Source organism: Macadamia integrifolia, chromosome 2, assembly GCF_013358625.1.
Source record: "Macadamia integrifolia cultivar HAES 741 chromosome 2, SCU_Mint_v3, whole genome shotgun sequence".
Classification (NCBI taxonomy): Eukaryota; Viridiplantae; Streptophyta; class Magnoliopsida; order Proteales; family Proteaceae; genus Macadamia; species Macadamia integrifolia.
This window is the reverse complement of record NC_056558.1, coordinates 30,861,926-30,885,857: the sequence shown is the minus strand read 5'-3', so window position 1 is coordinate 30,885,857 and position 23,932 is coordinate 30,861,926. Positions and strand designations below refer to the sequence as shown.

Sequence of the window (23,932 nt, the reverse complement as noted above, 5' to 3'; positions counted from 1 at the left end):
GAATCACACACTTCCTTCTTATTGATTGCGCCCAACAAAATCCCCAAATAAATAGAGGGTCGAGGAGTTGCTCTCCATTGAAGGCTAGATGCTAGCTGTTCAACATCTGGTCCTTCTCTCATCGAAATCAACTGACATTTTGCAAATTTTACATTTCAGCACTGAGACAACTTCAAAAACGTTTATAGACAACCTTTATGATCATCACCAGTGAAGGTTGGGTTATCAAAGGCTAGATCAATTACAATATTAAACAAAAAACTAACGAAGTGGTGAAGAGAAATATGCATTTAAGAACCTATACCAATTAGTCAACTTATCCCTAGTTTGCCACTGTAAGATAAATGAGGAACAGGAGAAGAAAATATCAGAATTTTCACCAAAGTTCAAAATGGAAGTGCATTACTTCATGAAGAGAATGTAATTATCTGATATCAAGAATGTTTTTGCAATAAGAGCATAATTAATAAGTAATTAACATCTATAGCCTTTCGTAACAAAGGAAAACAGTTATAGCAAATGAGAAATTTGTGTTTGAAACAGTAACAGTGGGAAAGTAAGAAATGACTCTGCGAGAGAGAAAGCAGGCCATTGCCATGGTTTTTGTCTTTGCAACAGTAAGAGTTATGTTTCTAATTACCACATTTGTGACTATTAAGGAATATTTCATCTTCATGCTTAACAAAAAACAACCAACTGGAGATACTAATTCTGAATTCCTCCTTTTCGCTGGTTCCCAATTATAAAGCAGAACTGTAGGCGAGAGAGTGATAGTAAACCATAATAATAGGTATGGACTATCTGAGAACAAATTAGAGTATGTAAAATACTCGATTCGATTAATAAGAAAAGCCAAGGCACCTTCTGATATATGACAGATAGGCTGTTGAATTCATCAAATATGCGATCTTTGATTTCACTATTCTGAGTATCAGCAAAGACTGAAACAGCTTGCTTCGGAGGGTTCACCAAACATTCTGCTACAGATACATTGTATTGTAAAACCCTATAGTAGAGTAAGGCTCGATCATGAACATCCTGCAATCAGAGAATACTGAATAAAATATCCATGCCAACCTACTCTAAATTTTTTAGAATCATCCAGCTTATGGAAATAATGTATCAACCAATCCACACCTGGTGAGAATCAGCAAGTCCTGCAGCCAAGGCAGCTCCCAAAGCTTTTTGAGTCTCAGGTGGCCTCTTAAAGAAACACTTCAACACTGAAGTAAGAAGATGTAAGCGAACCTGGCACCAAAATCATTGATCAATCAAGCAATTGATGAAGCAAAATGTGAGGTTAATCAATGTAAACAGAATTCCAAGAGGACAAGCAAATGGTTTCCACTAATGACATTGAACTGGTGACAGAACCATACTAGCATCTACTGAACTAGTTCAACGAAACAAATATAATAACAGAAGTAACAGTAACTGCAAGAAAGAACACCTGGTGGTAAAAGCATTTCACAAAAACTTATGCAAATAAGGGGCATGTTTCCCACAACTGCTACTATAGTCAACAATTTTCACGCACACTATTATATCTGAAAGCAGTAAGCCACATTCTCTGTCCATAAGGAAGAAATTCTTACCAAATCCAGGCCATTAAGAGTATTCATCACAATTGAAAAAAAATAAATAAATGTATAAAAAATAAAAAAAAATTAAATCCTTTCACTGTCTGAAATTTATTCATCCTTTCCTTCTTCTCAGTCCTTTTGCCTAGTAAGCAACAGTTCTATACCAAATATAAAGAAAATAGATGGACAGATGGAGTGACGCTAGTCTACAGGTCACTTTTCAACCAATGAGACATAATATAAAATGACCTACATAATTGATAATCCCACTTTGAGAGAAGTATTCACATCCCTCAAAGAAGAGAAGCAACTATCCTAGTGTTTCACCAGTCTCACAAATCCAAAATCCATAATGAAATACACATTACTATTTGAACTGTATTCAAGAAGATACTGCTCAAATAGCCCTTCAGTTTCACAGTTCCTATTTCATTAACTTTAAGTAGCAAACAGACGATGGGGTTGTCTTAGAGAAGTGATCTTTGTACGGCAGTATGGTTCATAGTACAACAACATCCAAACCTTATCCCAACTTAATGGGGTCGGCTACATGGAGATTCCAAGCAAGGACGAGTGCAAGGATCCATGCAAAAATATTGACAGGTTATCGCTAATTATAATAAGGTACCGGCTGTCTACCTGACGTACCATATAGATCAGCAAAGCCAAAGCGTTCTACATGCATTACGTCCACCACCAAGACAATTCAATCACTCAACCTACTTTTATGAAAGGAGAAATGAGTTAACGAATTCTTGACAGCCCACTAAGCACAAAAGTAAGAACTCAAACACACAACTACGCATTGAAAACTATGTAATAAACACACGACTCCGCTTTGGAAACTAGATACACAACACATAAATCTGCATTGAAAACTAGAAAAGCACCCCACAACTCAAGCCAGAGGTATTAGTATTACAACAAAAAAAATACACTACCAGGCTTAGCCATCATAATAAAAATACCCAAGAAGTGCATTCTCTAGAATGAAAGTTTTCTGCAACAGGCAATTCAAGTACCTCTGCAGAATGTTCATCATCCCAATTGTCAATAAGACTTTCCAAAATATAAGGAGCATCAATCATGTCCTGAGAATACTCCCCCAACATCCATATAAGAGCTGCCTTTGCCTTGGGCTCTTGCACATTTTTGCTGCTGATATTCCCAACGACAGCAATACAATCATGACTCCATTGAGGATATTTCCGTAGAAGATCTTTCACAAGCACCTACTCATAAAAATCCCAGAGACAAATAAACAGAAACATCAATTTTACAGATAACTAAATCAAGTTTCAGTGTTTCACCAAGCCATGTACAGTAATGACATTTTCACCTCCTTTTTAGGAAGCAAATATGATCACATCTCTATGTTGGAAGGACTATTTACTAAGAATGTGCAGGGCAAAATAATCACCAGTGTTTCAGCAGTGACATAGTCCTTTTCCATCTCCAGAAACTGAAGAAGTCTGTCAACAATTGCATTTATATCATACTGCTGAAGTGCTATTTTCCCTACAGCTCGAATTGACTCTCTTGCAATAGGCACATCAACATTTGCAGCATATTCACATAATTCCGTCACTGTAATGGACTCAAAAAGGTCATGCAGTAGTCAAAGAAGAAACTATATACTAAAGAAGAATAACGCTTGTGAACGAGAAGGAGCCAAAAAATAAAGAGAAAACTTAAAATAAAATGAAACAACACAAAAACACCGAAATGGAGCCTGGAGGCACTGAAGAGAAATAATAAAATTAAATTTAAACCACCAATGAGGCCAACATCAACATTATCCATGAAGCTTCAAAAGTCAGGTTTGAAATGTCAGTTGCTTACCAATTTCATATGTGTTGCTCTCATTTGCAACTGCAATCAAAATAATCAATGAAGCATCAAAAGTCAGGTTCGAGATGTTATTCGCTTACCAATTTCGTATGTGTTGCTCTCATTTGCCACTGCAGTCAACATTTCAAGCTTCAGTTTCTTAACATATGATGGTTCATTGTACTGGCAATAGAAGTGTTTGTAATCTGAAGAAAACAGCATTGGTGCACGCATCACCAACAGATGCAGGTGGCTTAATACAGCATAAGATTGTTCTTGACTTCCTGAGCTCACTAGGGTTAGTAGAGGGGCTTTGATGCGCTCATATACCTAGAAGAAATTACAAAAATGGCAATGTCACAAATCACAATGCTTCTGGCATTGATTGTTATGACAATGAGATGCAATGACAAGTTGTGGAAACAAAAACCAATACCAGGTAAGCGGTCAAGCACCTGATTAAAGGCTTAAAGGAGAAATCTATACAAACCAAAACATTAATGCATAGAAATGCTAAGCAAGTGAATGACTTGTCAAACCTTTTTTTTTTTTTTTTTTGGGGGGGGGGGGTGTTGGGGAGGAGGGGGTTTAAATAATAAAATTATGCAAATAGATGGTGTAGATCAAGAAAGCAACAGTGATTTACGCAATGCTTGTTGAGGAACTGCTTTTGACGCTCATTCACAAAGGACTGATGTTGTTGGGCAGCTTGGACCCGCTCATATCCAAGGATGTGGGGCTCAGTTGGGGGATTCTAGTTTTGGGTTGAGTGTGCTTTTGTTCTAGTTTATTTCTCTCTTATGTTATTTGGTAGAGGGTTATTATGGCCTTTGGTTCATTTACAGATTATGTGACTTTTGAGTGAAGCATGTGACTTCATTAAGGTATTTTAGTCAGTTTGAGCCTTTTCTTCTCAAACACGTAACATCATCCCTAAGATTAAATGATGGGCCGACATCTAATTTCAAGGCAACCCTATTATCCCATATTAGGGTTGGGTGCCACTTGAGGAGGTAAATTTGGATTGGTGTTTGTTGTTTTTCTGGCCTGCTTTTGCAGCCAGCCTCTCCCTTGACCATAGGGATTGAGTTGTGGGTGATTCTTGCTGGTATACATCTTGAATTAATGAACTTGGCTCACTGATAAATTTTTTTCACTCTTTCTTCTAATGTTCTGCTTGCAATAGCCTTTCATATCAATAAAAAATATAAATACAAAGAACTGCAAGTAATGGCCTAGATGGGCAGTCTAAGACATTGTTCGTAAGTAGGTGAGTAATGGCCTCACCGATCACCTTTTTTGTCCTGCCTGTGCAATCAAATTCAGTCATGTTTACTTGATGGCTTTCTCTATTATAGAGGGTACTGCGATAGCATCAGTGCTCATTTCGTTTCTCAAGACCATGTTTAATCCAGGTAAATGCTTATACATAAACCCAGCAGAGAAATACCCTTAAAACACTAAAAACAACCATGTACAACTAACTAGAGCTACAAGCTTGTTGTCTAAAGAAAATAAATCAAATTGATTGGACAACAACCTCATGGCTCCTTTTGCAGAGCAACAACCAATTAGTACTACAAGCATAGTTGGCATGGCATCGCCTAGGCGTCGCCAAGGCGGCGATTTGGCATCCTGGCTGAAAAAGAAGTTCATGACAGTGCTACGATTTACGTGACTCACAAATGGCGGTCGCCACTGGCTGATAGGCGTCGCCATGGCACCGCCATCGACGCTAGGTCACGCCTGATTCACTAGGCGATCGATTTTTTTGTAAAATGCAGGGTGATTTTGATAGGGTTATGTTGATTTTTGATGATTTGATATTGCTTAATGTTGGTTTTATATGTTATAGGGTATATATTGTAGGCTTGTAGCATGCTAAATAACTTTAGAAAATAGGGGAAATAAAAAAATAGCATACTAAATAACTTTAGAAAATAGGAAAAAAAAATGACACATAGGCGATTTGACCGTCGTGGCAGCACCATAACAGGTGATTCATCGCCAAATCGATTAGCCACCCCTCCACCGCCTTGGATCGATTTGACGCCGTGACAACTATGGCTACAAGCTTACAACTCAAGCCCAACAACAACCTAATACTGCTGGGTTGGAATTAAATTTATTTAGAATAAACAGGGAGGTAGCACGATGAATGATTAATTGCAGGAAACGAATAACAATTTAGTGATATCGGGCTTAATAAAAATCTTGAGAAGTTGAAGTGGCTGCTATTGCCTATTGGTTCTCTAGTATTTCTAACTCACTTTACTACCAATATCTGTATATGTACATATTCACATTTACTATGTCTGAATACATGAAGTTTGTATAAAGCAATAGAGAAGAATCTTATAGTGAACATACCAATTGTGCAGCGAGTTGTCTACTAAGAAATTATAAGGAGCGCTGGAAACCCATAGTAAACTCCACCCATAAGAAATGTTCTGAAACCTAGCCGTCCGTAAACCTGTTTTAGGTACTGGGTGGCAGGTAATTGGGTCAAACATGGATTAACCATTTTAGCTAAGGATGCAGTAAATTCAAATATCTTTAGCTATATATTAAAAAAAATTATTTGGGACAAGAATAGGATTTTGATGCATGGTAACATGTACTACTTAAAGTTCGAAAATTATCTGGAAATTTTCCCAGGGGAGGGTGCTAATGGGGTTCTAGTCACCTAACATGTTAGAAACCAGGGAGTTTTCCAGAGCCACAGTAGGAACAATAACCAGGAAGAGATAGATTCAATAAACTTAATAAAGCCAGTCTTATTTAGCAGAAATTTAGGTGGAAGGGCTTAGTTTGATCAGGAGAACAAAACTATAAAATTTGTTGCAGTTCTGATTGTTAGAATTCATAGTTGCCACGGCGTCAAGGCGAACCAAGGTATTGGAGGGTTGCCTAAACGCTCAGGCGACAAGGCGCCTGTCTTAAGGCGAACAAGGCGACCAAGTGTTATTTTTATTTTCACTATTTTCTAACATTATTTAATATGCTACATATATCTTGTATCATAAACAATCAACATTAAGCCATATCAAGTCATAAAAAATCAACACTAAGCCACATTAAATCATCAAGGATCGACATTAAGTCACATTAAGTCGTAAAAAATCAACATTTAAAGAAATGCTCTTGTTCTATAATAAGTTTTACTGGTCAAACGATTTTATTTTTATATGTGACTCTTTGTATTAGGTATAGCATAAAACCAGCCTTCCAACAAGTCTAAGATTACTTAAATCTGAGTTGTAATGAAAAATTTAAGTGCCGTCAAATTTCTTTTAAAGTGCGCAAATGCTGTTAAAATCGCCTGAATGAAAATATTTTTAAAGACATCAAAGCAAAAGATTATTTTACTGAACTTTTGATTTTTAGCAATGTTTTACCATATGATAAGATTATAAAATTTTCAGAATTGAGAAAAACCCCAGCATTGGAAAGTTGAAAATCACCCCTACATCCAAAAATCCAGCTTTTTGTTCTTGGACTAGGGGTTGACTTTTTATCCTTCTGGAATTTGATTTTAAAATTTTTTTATTGGATTCAAATAGGGGGTAATTTCTTATTTATGAATAAAATCTTAAATGATATTTGACATAAATAAGTTCAAAAATATAGGGCAACAGTCACCTAGGACCCAGGCAAACCACCTGGATGCCAAGGCGACGCCTTGACAACTATCCGTCAGATCATGAGATATGGCAAAGTCCTACCATGAGAAGGATGTCTCAAAAACCAGACAACAGAAAGAATCGATAGCAAGGTTTATAACACAAAGCAGACCTTGATATAAGGGAGTAACAAGTAATCAATGAGCAAATAGAGGACCTAACAAAATTTGAGACAGATTCAGAAATCAGAATTTAAGTAACTCAGTTTTAGAAAGTAGCGTTGCAGTATGATTTTATAAACTAAAACTGAGAATAGAAACTAGAATTAGAACATATGATTAGAAGGAAAAACTAAAGAATAGAAGAGCATAAATTTAATTACAAGAATAGGAACCAATATTACAAAACAGAGTCGAGATTAGAGAAAACAGCATGCGCACAAAAATAGAAGTTCAGAATTCACCTGATATGTGATGGAGGTGAAAAAGAGAAATAAGAAAAGATATGATCATGAATCCACCTGATCTATAGGGCTGGAATCCCACCAACCCCTAACCTAGAATCTACTAGGGTTTCCACTAAATCCCAAAACAGAATATCACTCTTGAATCAACAAGAACTAATCCTGAATCCACCAGGACTTCCATTGAATCCCACAGCAGAATATCTCTCTTGAATCCACAAGAGCCACACTTGAATGTGAACAAGGTCTAAATCCATAAAACCAGCAAGGCAATATAGCTCACAAAATCATGTGTAGGCTGTTAGGCCTTTACATTCTTGTATAGACTAACTAAACCTTAAGCTTTCTATTCTTAGTAAAATTCATAAATTTTAAAAATTTTAAATTTCTAGAATGGAGAACCAAGGAATCTGAGAGAGTTTCTATAACCAAATTGTCAAGCTCTCTTACAAAGCTAGAAACGACTCAAAATAAAAACTCATTATGAACTCGAGCTAGCCTAAACCTTGTTGAAAACAGAAAATAGAAACCAGAAGCTACACCTAATTTCATATAGGACTCAGACCCTTCAAACTTGAGCTTATAGAATTGGCCCTTTACCCAAGCATAGTCGGCCCAGGAGCCAAATAACCCATTCGACACTCAAAATTAAGCCTATTGGTCCATTATTGGTCCAGTCAAACCCAACCGATGGCTTGGTTTGCTGGTTTTTCCTTCTTTTCTTCTGAACTGAATCATGTTTAAACCCTTATTCAAGCATATTCAGATTTTTTACTCAATTCAAACACATATGTCCCACAATTTGGTCCGAATGATTGGTCTATTATGGGTTATTCAGAGGTTTAACCTACCAGGCGGGGTGAATTATTGACAGTGGACAGGTTTGAGGGTTGATCCAGCCATTTTAAGGGCTGGGAGGTGGCTCAACTGATTAGGCCAGGCAGGATCTCAGATACTGGTTTTTAGGCATTCCTATTCAAACTACCACCCAAAAAATTAAAAGAAATGTATGTGTTGACTAATGAAGCAACAAATTTGCTAGGCAGACGACAATGTTGAAGACAAAAAATGCTTCAAAACAGTTGCAGACATGGAACAGGTATGCAAGACTTATGTCCTCCCAAAACCTGAATATGACCAATTGAAACACTTTTTTAAGCATCCTATATCAGAAAATGGTAGACCTAAGTACTGAAAGGTACATTAGATTCATGCTGTCTATTCATTTGTCCCTTCAGAGTTTGAAGTATAAGATAAATATCCTCACAAAGTCAATGCAACTAATTGATGGCACAGAGAAGAATGATACCGTTGATCATTAATACAAAGTCATCTTAGCAGAGTTCAAATGACCACACAAAAGAGCCACCAAAGTTCTAAAAATGCATTGAAAAAGATATAAAATATTTTTTTGCATGAAAAAAGATTAAATAAAGGGATATTCTGATAGGCACCTGCTGATGAACATCAGTCATGGACAAGGTAAGATGCAGAAACACCTTGATTGTTGCCAAGACAACAGCACCATTTGCATGTTGAAGTCTATCCTCAAGGAGATTCATGATGTCAAATATCTCATTGTTGTCCGAAGGTATGTACTTAGCCACCAAGTCAAGTACTATACACTGTGCCCATTCACTGAATTCCTTTATCCTGCAAAAGCAAGTAGCAAAGTTGATGTTATTATCTTTTTCCACAAAGGCAAGAAAAAGTTGTTGTTATTCTTATTATTATTATTATTTCCTCCAGGTAAGCTGATTGAATTAATTAAGAACACTTCCTTAAAAATGTAATAAAGAAACTAAGATCTCTAAGCCTATAAAATCCAATAGTCAAAAATGTATAATACAGTGGGTATGGTGCAGTTAAATCACTTAAATGGCTTATTTTATAATACTAGCCTGTAGGGTCTTCACCAAAACCCTCAATTCATTCTTTCAATCTCTGTCTTTCTCAATCGGTTACAAGCATATAAGTAGGAAAATAAAATATTCTAACATGGAAACAAATCCTAAAAGGAAAATAGTTCAAAAGGAAACTAGAAAACAAACTCTATTATAACCTACGTATCCTACTTTCTAAAATAAAGTGAAGTGAATAAAATAAAAATAAAATATATTTAATCCTAAATCCTACTAGACCAAGGTCTCTATTATGGATCTAGTTCATCTCTATCTAGATACCTAGATAGGTATGGATCGCTTCACAGGTGTGTGTATCTGAATCAATTCTCCCGGTGTTGAGAAAAACCGGGTCTGTAAAATCTCGCGATCGGGGTTGAATTGTTCTTGTCTGTAATGCAAAACAAAATCCAAGATATGAAGCTTCCGAGGTGCATTCAAGTCTGGAAAATCATGGGGAAGTATGAACTCACGATGGGAAATAGTTGGCTCTGTACTGATGTCCATCATTACATGATCCACAATTTTCTCATTTTTCGCTGTTGCTACTGGTGCCACAAACTGGATGGTCTTCCACTTGTGTTGACTCATTCGATTCCTCCTGTGGTTGCACTGTTGGTACCACCTTCTTTGAGTCAGCCGATCCATGAATAACAAATTTCTGACACATGTGGAAAGGCTGGATGGTGCACAAATTTTTGTCACGATCAAGGGTGCTATGTCGTTCTTCTAACCAACCTCAACCCAATTTAATAATATGCTGAGGGGAATCAAACACTTCACAAAAAGTGCTGTTAAAGTATTGAGAAACAGAAAACTCAAAAAACACATCATACTTGACTGGTCTTTGACAACGTATCCACAATAGATCTCGAGACGAAATTGTCATGTCCCTTCTCATCAATCAACAAATTAGCAAGCTTTCCATTGGGTAATAGCAATCTGAATTTGAACACAAAAGATTCCTTGATTGGATCACTTGTAAACCCTCCAAATTCACAAGAAAGGAGTGGCAGATTTGTAAATAATTGAAGTTCCTTAATGAGTGGCAGAGTCATAATTATAAAGAAAATCAATTAGAAACAAGAGAATGTATAATGTAGAAAGGGGAAGGGGTAAACTTGGAAACAAGGGGAAAAAAAGGATAACTAGGAATAATGGAAGAATAAAGGGTAATACTGGAAAAATCAGAAAAATAAAAGAAAGAAAAGAAAAAGAAACAATGAGGGAAAGGGAGTACTGCTAACCGACAGAAGAGTCAGGGGCTCTCCCTTTTGGAGATGGAACAAAAAATTGTAGAGGAGGGTCTCCTTTCGATGGGAGAGCAGCACTTGGCCAGGAACCATGGTGGAAGTCCAAGGATTGTAGCGAAGAACCAGGAACCTAAGGTTGGTTTCTACTATCGACTTGTAGCGGTGGGATGGAAAGGATGTCAATGGAGGAGAACTTCGACAGAGGAAGGCGACTTGCGGGAGAGCTTCAAATCAGGTGTGAATGTCCTTTTTTCTTTTCTTTTTGGTTCAGTCTCTCGCTGTCTCTTTTCTTCTTCTTCTGCATTTTTTTTTTTTCACCGGAACCCAAGACGAGGGTTCGGTCGAAGGAGAAGGGGAAAGAAAAGGGGTGATGGGGTTTGCCATGGAAAAGGGGTTCACTGAAGTGGGGTTTTGGCTCGCATCTCAGACTTCCTTGTAGAAGCAAGGAGAAGACTGGGGAGGGAAGAAGAAGGACGGAAAGGGAAGGAATGGAGATCCTTTGGCTCTAATACCACTTGATGGAGGGCCGGTAAGGAAAAGGAAGAAATCTCTGAGAGAACTCAGTTGCAGGGGAGGAAGAGAAGATTTGCACAAGAAAGGGGAGAAAGAGAATCGCACACGCACTAGCCCGTAGGCTCTTCACCAAAACCAATCTCTGCCTTTCTCAATCGGTTACAAGCATATAAATAGGAAAATAAAAGACTACATGAAAACAAATCCCAAAGGAAACTAGAAAATCAACTCTATTATAACCTACGTATCCTACTTTCTAAAATAAAGTGAGGTGAATGTATAAAATATATTATATTCCTTAATCCTATACAAGACCAAGGACTCTAATATCGATCCGGTTCATCTCTGTCTGAATACCTAGATGGGCATGGATCACACCACGGGTGCGGATCTGCATCATTGAGCCTTTTCTTTATTTTGTGAGATTCAGATTTGCTGTGAGATTCAGTGAAGGGTTGGAAATCCTTTGGAACAATGAGATTCTGGTCCAGGTTATTGGTGGGAAGGCACTGGTTACTTTATCCTCAATCTATCCTCTTTTCCTCTTCTTCAAGTGTTAAGTGTCTATTCAAGCTTGCTATTTACTGTTTAACCATAGTTTGGGTAGGTTTACTATCCTTTTTTATTGCTGAATACATACTGTTATCACAGCAAGAAGCATTTCAATTTGGGCTGGCAGATACCCTGTTTTTGACTCCTTTTTTCATCAGAAACAAATTCGCCTTTAAGGAGCATCTACCCATCAGATCAGGGAGATGCTTTGGGATATTCAAGGGTCCCCCAAGAGAAGCCTTCGACCAGGATTTGCCTCAGATCAGGTCTGCTATTCTGTAGTAATTTGAAATCTCCCTGTTCTGCACTTTTATTTTTTCCAGATTTGATTCTTTTGTAGTTAGTCTTAATCAGACCCTTAGATCACCATCATCTTTTGGGAACTTGTTCCTCTATTAACCTACAATAATCCAGTGTTCATCTGAGTCTCTGACAGAAAGTAATTAGAGTTTTTCAGTCTGATTTAATTCCTCATATTTCATTATCTCTCTAATTGGTTAAATCTGACCATTGAATCAACAGTTTTTTGGGAGTTTGTTACTCTAACGTCAACCTACCTTTGACCAGAATTTGAACCCCATCCAATAAGGTTGCCTTTTGCCCTAATTGTGGCTTATTTCAGGTTTGGGTTTACTTGGGATCTTGTTAACAGGGGTGTAACATGAACCTAGAGTCCATCCTACCTACCCCCGACCAGGGTAAGGATGTCAATCCACTCAGTCATATGAGTCTGGCAATGAAGAGGATAACAAATAAAGTTAGATCTATAAACCAGTCTCCAATGCTAATAATATATTCCTTTTAATATTTGTCTATCTTAATCCTTTCCAAATAAAATACCCCCATTGGTAACAGATATCACTTTTGAGGCTAAAAAATATCAAATGTGATTACAGTAATTTAAAAGGACATAATGGGATTTCATATAGAAATATTCTAACAAATCCTATCCTATTTTGGTCGGATCCAAAAAAAAATGATTAGAATTTGGAAATAGGATTTTAGAGATAAGGAATAAACCATGGATAAAATCCAAGCGACCCTTTCTTACCCAAATGATATTTTCGATGATGTGGATCGGAGGATCGAATTGATTATAGAAACATGAGTTCAATTAATCGATTTATTAGCGAAGAAGGAAATTTTTATCTAGACGAGTGAATAGATTGACCTTGAAACAACAACAACTAATTACTATTGCTATAAAACAAGCTCGTATTTTATCTTTGTTACCTTTTCTTAATAATGAGAAACAGTTTGAGAGCCGAGTCAACCCCTAGAACTACCGGTCCACAAACCAGAAATAAATAGACCTACTCCTCAATTGAATCAATTGAATCAAAATTCTACCGCTTGTGCAGGCCCCAGTCAATTCCTTTGAGTTTCGGTCTTGCGACCGTATGCCCCCAGGCAGAGTGTTTCACGGGTTAGTTGGGCCCCTGATCCACGTAGACCAAGGGCGAACACTCATCATTTACGGCATGGACCACCAAGGTATCTAATCCTATTCACTCCCCATGCTTTCGCACCCCAGCGTCGGTAGGGACCCAGAGAGCTGCCTTCCCTTTTGACGTTCCTTCGTAGATCTCCGGATTTCACCCTTACACACGAAATTCCACTCTCCTCCATAGTTGTCATGGCTTCAAATCGATCCAAGGCGGTCGAGGGGTGGCTAATTGATTTGGCCATGAATCGCCCATTATGGCGTTGCCATGGCAGTCAAATCGCCCATGTGTCATTTTTTATTTTCCCTATTTTCTAAAGTTATTTAGTATGCTACTTTTTTATTTTCCCTATTCTCTAAAGTTATTTAGCATACTACAAGCCTACAATATATACTATATAACATATAAAACCAACATTAAGCAATATCAAATCATCAAAAATCAACATAGCCCTATCAAAATCATCCTGCATTTTATAAAAAATCAACCGCTTAGTGAATCAGGCGTGATCTGACGTCCATGGCGGTGCCATGGCGACGCCTATCAGCCAATGGCGACCGCCATTTGTGAGTCACGTAAATCGTAGCACTACAATGAACTTCTTTTTCCGCCAGGATGCCAAATCGCCGCCTTGAGGCGTCGCCATGACAACTATGCTCTCGTCTATCTCACTCAAGTGAATTGGTTTCAAGAGCATTCCACCAATTTTTCGTGACTCACTTTCAACCTGATTCACCGCCTGCATGCCCCTTATGCCCCAATTTGAACAATCTGAAACTTAGTTAACTCTCTTATCTTTATGTTCCTATTGATACCTAATTGATAATGAACCCGAATGGAAACCAAAGAGTTAGTATCGTATATATGAATTTTCTTTTTAAAGATAAGGGGGGATTGGACAAATTATTCTGTCACTGACGGGGTAAAAAATTAAAGAATCTGGCCAATAGGACAGAAACAATTAGAAATCAAATAGAAAAAATACAAAAGATATGAACATCACCCAATTAAGTTGGACCTTTATTACCCTAGTGGGGGGATTACAAAATGATTCTTTTACAATAATAGAGGAAAAACACAGGAAGTATAGCACACACAAAGAGAGGTATGGCCCATCCAAAAAAGAAAAAAAAGGCATGGTTATAACCCTTAAGGTACCAAGAGTATAAAAATCCATCACAGTCAAAGGACCTCATAGGAACAGATGACCTCCGATGAAAATGGATGTGTTCAAGGATCCATCTTGAGTAAACTCATTCACAAAAAGATTTTGCCAATATAGGCAGTCAGTGATTATGATTGATGTTGAAGCATCCAATCATGCATCCAAAAATTCCTTGGTATGATATGTATTGGCACTACCGAAATTATCAATATTGGCTTCATAGGAGCTGCATTATGAAGGTTATATGTGTTAGAATTCATGGAATGATGGTGATGTATTTTACAGCTAAACACACAAGTGGCAGGCAATAGTAGAGCTTCCAAAAAAAAAAAAAAAAATGTGGCAGGCAATAGTACAGCTTCCAAAAAAAAATAATTTATTTCCCCCCAGCTTTGCTTAGGGAAATTTCAGGGTTAATATTTGCCCATTGACATGATTTTTCTGCACCTAACAAGTTTCTTCAGTCACCTTGTCTTGTTGGAACCCAAGCTATGAAGGCAGTTCTTTCTTTCGAAAAATAATGACAGTTTTATTAAGATAATGGAAAACAAGTACAAAGCCCATCACAAAGCAAGGCATAGCTTCCCAAACAAACTGAAAGAATACAAGACTGTAGACATATCACAAGCTAGTAAGCCAATGAAAAAAAATGCCCAGAACACCAATTAAATCTACAAATTCCTTGCTTTGCTAATAGATCTGCCATGTCATATGCTATCATTTGCTTCCACTGGAACAAGAAATTCACTTGAGAAGCAACTAACTCCCGTCCCTAAGTTCATCAGGCAGGCTCCTTGGTAATGCTATGTTCAATCTACTGGCACAAAGCCAAGTTGTGGGGTTTCTGTTTGGTAAGTTTAGCTCAATTCAGAGTTAATTCCGAAGTTTAGCTCAATTCAGAGTTAATTCCACTTTATTTTGAGTTGCTATCACTTTAGTTAGGGAAGGTTGCAAGCATTCAAGGTTGCTGAAGTTGTAACTGAAGTCTTATTAGGAGTGTAGTGTAAGGGAGTATATGGAAAGAGTAGGGAGGGACGTCCAAAGGAGTGCACAGAAAGGGTAGGGAAAAGAAGAACGGCTTTTGTTTGGTATTCAGCTTCAGTTATTGTTGGAGTTTTCCCTCTTCAATTCAATTGGAGCTGTTTAGGCCCATTAATCACTGCTATGCTACAATAAGGCTGATTACTGCTTCTACAATCAATCTTTCCGGTTTTCTTCAAATTCAGTAGTTGACATAAGATCGATTTTCAAATGTAATATATTATCAATTGGAATCTAGCAACAACAACAACATCCAAAACATAATGCCAACTTAATAGGGTCGACTACATCAAGATTCCAAGCAAGGACGAGCATGAGGATCCATGTAAAAAGATTGGCAGGTTATGACAAATTATAATATGTGCCGGCTGTCTACCTGATGCATCACTACAAATCAGCCACACGCTCATAACAACAGACTATAATAAGGTACCAGCTGTCTACCTGACATATCAATTGGAATCTAGCATCCAAAATAAATAACATACCGATTTAGAAAGTAATAGATTACTGGCTTGCTAAGAAATGCTTCTCTTTCCCTAGATGCTTCCTCAGATGTACCTGCCTCCAAGCTCCAAATCTCTTGCAAGGCAGATAAACAATTTGCAACTACCTGGAAAAACATTGAAAATGAAAGGCCACTACGGCACTAACCGATCTGAAACTACAGACTTAAAAATTGAGCAGAATTATTATGATATTTCTCAACCACAATATTACCATCACCCAGTTTCTCTACAAGCATAATCATGTTGCAACACCAAGACACATTGTGAGACTACAGAAAATAGCATATATATATATATATATATATAGAGAGAGAGAGAGAGAGAATAAAAGAAAAGAAAGATTGTCTACTAGGTGATCATGACACAAACAACTAAGACCCAAAGTTATAACCTTAAAAGCATTTTGCTTTATTTTGAGAGACAATGAGAAATCCCCCTTCTAATTCCAAAACTAGGCAGGACCTGTTTATTCTGTAAGCCCAAGAGAAATGAGTAGGTTAAACATTGATTATATTGATTGGCAGCATATTTACCTGATTCACTTAGGTTCAGATTCGAGTGTGCATCTCATCATTCAAGATGTGTAGATGGACCAGTTCACTAGGGATAAGCTTCCACAGTATGCAGCATGGTTCACCTAATCTACCCACATCTTCCATAATTATTGCTTATAAAACTTGGATTACACCTATCTTCACAAGTATGAATAGGCTCATTTTAGCACAAATACTCTCAAGTTTTAACACATTTTAAGTTAGCTTTTCCTTTAATTTTATTATTTTTATTCCCGTGTCTTCTTTAAGATAAGCATCCAATCTATTTCCCATTTATTAGGTTCTTATTTGGTTCTTTGTTCTTCTACTTTTATTTTCCCCTCTTCCTAGAGTCAAAGAATTAGACTGTTTTTGTATTATTTACTACTGTTCTTGCTCGTGCAACTCATATCTGTTTACAATTAAAGCCCCATCTGATATGTTAAAACGGCTATATATAACAAATTACAGAAAACTAGCAATGGCATGAGTAAAGTGCTTTTTAGCTAAAAGCAATGGCTTGGGTTGGATAGATGCAATGACTGTGGCAGAAAAAATTTTCCAAGTTGTCAGGGTTTAGTTCTTCAATCAAGCAAGTCTGATTCAATAACTCCAGAATACATTTTTTAAGATCCTCATAAGAACCTTTTCAAGATATTTCACAGCTACTTACATTAGTTTTATAATACTTTTTTTTTTATATTTATACCACTTCCACTGTTGCCATTCGGTAATATTCATAGGATCTATAATTCAGACTCTCTTTCTCCTAGTTTTGGATGATGCCACCAATGCCAGCCATCTTGATGTACGCTCTCCCTTCTTTTTTTAGGTCGAATTTCTTTTAAACCTTTAGCAGTACACAGTTCTGATTGAAAGTTTAACAATTCCTTCTGAGCTATATTGTCATATGTGTTAGGCTCAGAATTCTCACCATCTCCATCAATTTCACAGAAATAGTTTGAGGAATATCAAGCATTAGTCAACAGACTTGTTTTGTATTTCTTTGTTACTTTTGTGTCTTATTTGCATTCAGGCATGGGATAATGAAGGAAGGAATTCAGCTGTATGACGGTCCATGGATAGAACGGAAGTTGTTTTTCACATTTCCATATTGTATTTCAGTTAAACGATTTCTGACTGTCTATGATTTCCTACAATTACTTTGGTTCCAACTTTATAATTTCAGTAAATAATGTTCTGTTGAAATAAATAGAGTCTAAATGACTGATCAACAAGAATGCAGTTGGTTCCCTAATTCTCTTTTCTCTATGGGCTTTTTTTCATAGTAGCTGCGAAGAGTAAGACCCATTAGACACATATAAAAGGACATGAAAGGCAGTGACTTGATCCCAAAGAAATCCATACCTGAGCATCAGGGTCTTTAAGCATAAGAGTTTTAAGCACTGAGGGGAAGTCAGCATCGACACAAGTTGATGGTGATATATGATACAGCTTCAAAACTCCAATAGCAGCAACGGTTCTTACATAACAGTTGTTGTCCTTCAAACCCGATCCCAACGGTCCCACGAGGTACTCCACTAAATTTGCTACTCGCAGAGAACAGAGACTCCTCAATGCAAGCCCTCTAATCATCGGATCCTCGTCACGGCAATCCTTCTGAAGGAAATTGATAGTGAGAAGCGACAGGTCCGGATTCCCTTTAGCATAATTCCCAACGTAGAGATAACACATCTTCTTCAGAACAATGTCCGATGTGGCTGAACACATCACCATCTCGCTAAACAAAGAGGATACATCGATGCCAACCGTCATGAACGAAATAGCCTTCTTGAACAGCTCTCTCTTTGAATCATCGGTGCCCTGTGCACGACTGCCGGCGAGCTGCCGGAGTTGCATCTTCAGATCGGAGACTTCTCCTTTTCTGATAAATTTGTATAATAAAGGACTCAGATTCCAGAACGAATAAAGTTAACAGATATGAAGAAGTGGAAATTGGACTTACCCTGATGGCTGAGAAGAAGACGTAGATCTCTGAAATTGTGCCGGAGGAGCCATGGCCAACAGAATTCGAGCGAAAGGAGGGTTTCAGGTGAGATTGAATTAGCAGCATCAAAAAGCAAACCGATTACTGCTTTCTTTGTTGTCAATCTCGAGTTCTACTTCTACCCCTCTGCAGACCTGAGAACGAGCATCATACAATAAACACGTGCTAACTGCTAAGTATTGCCCCGAATCAGACACAAAGAACAGCTCCGAAGTCAGTTCCACATTTTAACCTCAGAACGGAGTACTGTTCCAAACTTCCAATATTCTATCGTCCACTTGATGGATCCCGACCTAGTATCAGATTAAACGCATCAATTACCTTCCAATCGGATATACGCATGAAGAAATTATCAAATATTTATATAATAAATACATATTAATAGATATATTTTTAAAAAAATTAATATAATTAATTATATGCTTTTTTTTATTAAAAAAAATGATGAATTGTTGTTTTCGAAATGTTATAAAGTATTTAATCATTCGTAACTAATTAGATAGGGAGGATATAGTCTAAGTCATGGGCCAAAATTCAAAGTACTATTCAATCAAATAATCCCTTTAATGGGCACACATTTGGTGCTTATCCATACTCCATACTCCATACTCCATACTCCATACTCTATACTCATGTATAAATATCAATGTTCTATATTACTTTGCATTCTCTCTACTCTAAGTAGGAAAATAGGATTTATATTAAAAAAATATATAAATAGATGACTTAGGTTTGATTTGTGGTTTTAAAAATATGGCATTCTATTGTTACATGGGCAACCATTACTCATAATCCCAAGAGGGTTTGGTCAATTGCAAAATTAAGGGGCTACGAATTCTACCCTCCTTGAGGTCTCGTTAGGGCCAAAGTATTGAAAGCTAGATGTTTAAGTAACTCTAATTTATTTGACCATGCGACTTTAATTTATAAGTAGGAATTTTAATAATTATTTATGGATTAATATTTTAACTAGAAATGTGTAAAATTTTGGTAGACAGAGCTTCTAGTGGGAAAAAAAATTGAAAAATAGTTCAGGGTTAGAGAGGTTGGATCAAGGATTTAAAACTCGGTATTGATATTGGTATCGATCACAGATGAAATTGATACCATATGGATCGGTATCGGTAAGAATTGGAAATCATACAGTTTTATCGTATCGGTATTGATAAGGATCGGAAATCATACAGTTTCCCGGATCGGTCACAGTATCGGCTAGGATCGTTAAAAAAATAATAATAATAATTCAGAAAAATGAAAAACCCAAACTGAAAGAAGGAATTAAAAGAAAAAACCTAAAAAATAAGTTAATTCACTAATGCTAGAAGTTCACAGCCACGATTTTTGGAAAGCCATGAGCATCAGAGTCTCTGTTTCACTTCTACTGTGTCCAAGTGGAACCTATAGGATACGAAATCAGAACCCACGAAGCGAAAGTCAAGAACAAAGCTAATCCTCCCCCTGCAACTGCAATGGAAGAAACCATCCGTGGAAATGTGGCCATAGTTGAAAACCCTTTTCCTGGTGAAGACAGAGTTGTGGCACTGCAAAAACAATATTCCATTATTCTGCAGAAACCATTGTCTTCAAGGGTAAGCTTAGAATCTTGAGATCCCCTGTCTCAGCTAACTCAGAATCTGAATCTAATCTACCAATATCTCCTCCACCATTCCCCTGAAACTTCCTGGAGATTTCTGCAACTTGAAGCTCAGAGATTCAACTCTCACACTAATCTTGGATTTCCCCCTTCCACCACCGAACTAAACTCAATTTAAATAAAGTATCAACACAAAAAAAAAAAAAAAAAAAACAAAACCCAGATGAGGGGGAAATGAAAAAGAGAGAATGTAATATACTGATCAAGATTAAAGACTTCCTTTCCATTTCTTGCTTCAGTCGCTGCTCTTTCTGAGCTCAACTCCTTCAATCAAACTTCAAAACAGAGCAAACAAGACGGCAAATCTAAAATCTTCAACGGAACCGATCTGATACGGCCGATCTCTAACCTTCAAGAGTCGGTAACCGATCCGTTAAAAAAACCCTAGATCTCTCTCTCTCTCTTCTCTTTTCTTCGTCCTTAACATAGTTAGTAAGTTCAGGAACGGAGATAATACGGAACGAATACATATGGCAATTAAATGGAACATACAATAATAATACATATCAAAAAATTTGGTGCAATAAAACACATATGGTAATAATACGGTATGTGTTTAATACATGTTTAATACGATTGCTTTGTCAAAATCCGAGAGAAAAAATTCAAGACTAAAAATGATTGTTTGAAACTAAATTCTAATCTACCATGCTTTTATAGACGCTAAAATCCAATCTGATTTTTCCAAATTGAAATCATTTTCCATTCCTTTGAATTTTCACATTTAATATTAATTAAATTTAACCCCTCAAAAGGTTATGGTAGAAAGAACTAAGAAGAAAACCAAACCACATCCTGTCTTGTAACTTTAACATGTTCTCTTTTTCTTCTTGGTATGAAAACAAGGTTCAAGAAGATGGAGAATAAATGTTTGCAATCATTCATCCTAGAGATGCGCTTGGATTTTCTTGAAATTTCCATCGGGTTACAATCTAAGACCGGTCATGGATCAGTTTTACGGCTCAAGAACCTCCTCCCTTCAACTTCTTTGATTTCTCAGATGTAGTATTGCAAGAACAAAGAGAGAACACCCGTGTCATTTCCCTTTTTCTAATTCTTCACATTGTCCAACTGCAACTATGTTTATAAATAATTGTTGGTCTAATTCAAATGGTGATTGTATGCTAAATTTCCTAAAAAGGTTTTTATTTCAACCCCTTTTGGAGAATCCCGCCCTTGGCCATCTTTGTCTATGTGAGTCATCTCTTTTGAATCTTTCTTGCTTCTCGTTAAAAATTATTTGCAAATGCAATCACCCTCGATTGGGTTTTCAATGGGAAGAGAAACAGAAAAGAGAAAGGGTTTATAGAAACGCAACCCTAAAACGATGTGGAAGATAATGAAAAAACAAAACAAACAATGCACACAGATTTTACGAGGTTCGGCAAGGTTGCCTACGTCCCAGGTGAGATGAGATCCTGCTTCACTATCAATGGAGAATAGGGTTACAACGCTCTTCCTCACACCTCTCCGTATTGCTTACATTACAGAGAAAGAAACTCTCGCTTCAAATATATAGCGAAAAAATCCTAATCCAGAAAGTACACAATTGCCCTCAAATAAAAAATTCGAGCGGGGGCTACGCCCCCCTACACCCCCTGCTATGCAGGGAGACTTCCTGCCCCCCTTGCAACCCCCACGGCCCGCTAATCGGCTAGCGGGACTGCCGTCCTGCCTGCCTGGGTGCTGCACCAGTACTCCCTGGATTAAACTACAACGGAATACAAGACATCATACACCAACGGGGTTGAATGGGTTTTCAACAATTGATGGAAAGAGAAATAGAGAAGAGAATGAGAGCAGGGGGTATTGATGTTTTACCTATCGCCCTCAGTAGCTGGGCGCTGAGAATGGAGATGGAGAAGGGGTCACTGGGGCAAGGGTTCCTCCTTGTTTTGCTTTACTTAGATGAGAGAAGAAGAATGGTTATAGTTTTGATCGATTAGGGTTCCTGATAGAAGGCATGGGTCGGGAATTGGGATTTGGCCCATTTGAGTTAATCTCCTTTTTTTTTTTTTTTTTACCTAAAAGTTTTATTGAGTATGTATTGTATCATATGAGTATTATTCGTGTATAATATAATTATCTTTAAAATCCACGCATTAAATTGTTTTTTTGGATTGATACGCCAAATTTGATCCAGCTTTTCTCTCCAAGTTGCAGCTTCATTGTTCTTTGGGACAGGATCAGTGACACAAGTTTGCCTGACGGAAAAAAAATAAAAATTAATGGCACAAATTTAATTAGAAACTAAGTGCAGCATAGCACATTCCATGCCATGACAAAGTGTACTTACCAAGTTCCTTGTAAATTTCTTCGCACTCATCCAGGGTCATTAATTTGATTCCAAGAGCAACAGCAAGCATACCACCCGTGGATGTGCCACAGATTAGGTCAAACAATTCATGTATACGCTTTCCGGTCCCTTGTTCAATTTGTTCATGAGTTTAAGTTTTAAAAAATATTTTTTTAATGGATCGGGTTGGATCGGCTGATTCGAATCGGTATCCGATACTCAAGACTATACCAATACCCATCTCAAGATCGGTCAGGTATCGGGATCGGTCTCAGCCGATACCAATCCGATTCAGACAATACAGCTGATCCGATGCCGATACTTGATTCCATGGGTTGGATGGGAACATGCTATGTTATTTAACTCTCAATTTGTTCTTGCAAATTTGAATTGTTATATTATGGGATATGGTGAAGACTCAAAAGATCAGGGGAATTCTGCATGGCTTGCAAGGGCCAAGGAGCAAGGATAAGAGGTGTGATCAGATAATGGAGATGTGGTTACTTGATTCATGCAAAGGCAATCAAAATTTTTTTTTTTTCCCTTTTCATGAAAAGAAGAAACATCAATTAAAAAGAAATATAACTTAAAACATCAAAGTTTGAGCTTGAGTTTGTAATGTGAGTTTGTTTGGTCATAACCATAAATGTTGCCCTACCCATTAGAAGTATTACTTCATTGTAGGCCTGAGACATTGTAATATAAACAAAAAAGTATGAACGTCTATAAAAAGAGGAATCATGCTCCAAGGCCACGATGTGATACTACTGTCAGAAAGTAATGATTCTAATTCTTCCGAATCACTTCATATTTCTATAAAGTGTGACTCCATTCTTCTTCCTTTGCATGTTTTCCCCCATAGAGAAGGGTCCTACAGAAGACGATCAATTTATTAAATTGAGTGTCTCTATAGAAGATGATATACCAAGTCCATATCTTAACTCTTTGCCTATCAGGCAATGATAGGAAGATCTAAACTCATGAACTTTATCTAAAATATATTATAAAGTTTTTCTTTCTTCGAATAAAAAAAAAAAAAAGTCCATATGAGCAGCAAGTGCAAAGTATGTACAAGCATATGAGCTATGAGTATGTACTGAAATGCATTAGATAAAGGCAGATTAGGTAGTGAAACCTTAAGAGATTCTTGTTGCTCCTTGATCACCTTCTTGATTACTTCAATTTCGTTGAGCTTATGCATGTTTGGAGAAAATGAAATAACCCATTTCTTGGGCATCTTCTAACCCAGTGTGTCTTAAAACAGGGTTACAATGATCTAGTATATTTTTTTATAGGTTGTTGGTCTAATTCATATTAATTTTTCTATTGGCTCCGTTTGTTTTGGCATGGAAAATTTTTCATGTAAGATTTTATGGTAAAATCAGATTTCCTCTGTTTGTATTGCAAATGGGAAAATTTATTTTTAAGGAAATTTTTACGAGGACCCATGCATTTTCCGGAAAATCCTATGACAAATTTTATTTCCAATTTGTTCGTAAAATAATCCTGGTAAATCTATCGGGCTTTGCTCGACACATTTGCTCACTCGCTTCTAACTTGGCA

The 23,932-nt window shown here is 37.1% G+C and overlaps 1 protein-coding gene across 1 annotated transcript in view; it reads right to left on the bottom strand.

Moving 5' to 3' along the window:
* Window positions 1–18,724, bottom strand: part of LOC122064931 (beta-adaptin-like protein A) — a 61,829-nt gene extending 43,105 nt beyond the window's left edge. Inside the window, exons 1-9 of the mRNA XM_042628719.1 lie at window positions 18,378–18,724; window positions 17,780–18,296; window positions 15,858–15,982; window positions 8,954–9,152; window positions 3,515–3,743; window positions 3,004–3,170; window positions 2,606–2,815; window positions 1,138–1,248; window positions 862–1,038 (exon numbers count right to left, since the gene is read on the bottom strand). Of these exons, the coding sequence (XP_042484653.1) occupies window positions 862–1,038; window positions 1,138–1,248; window positions 2,606–2,815; window positions 3,004–3,170; window positions 3,515–3,743; window positions 8,954–9,152; window positions 15,858–15,982; window positions 17,780–18,296; window positions 18,378–18,430 (1,788 nt within the window). The 5' untranslated portion in view covers window positions 18,431–18,724. The remainder of the gene's footprint in view (window positions 1–861; window positions 1,039–1,137; window positions 1,249–2,605; window positions 2,816–3,003; window positions 3,171–3,514; window positions 3,744–8,953; window positions 9,153–15,857; window positions 15,983–17,779; window positions 18,297–18,377) is intronic.
* Window positions 18,725–23,932: the final 5,208 nt, after the last annotated feature.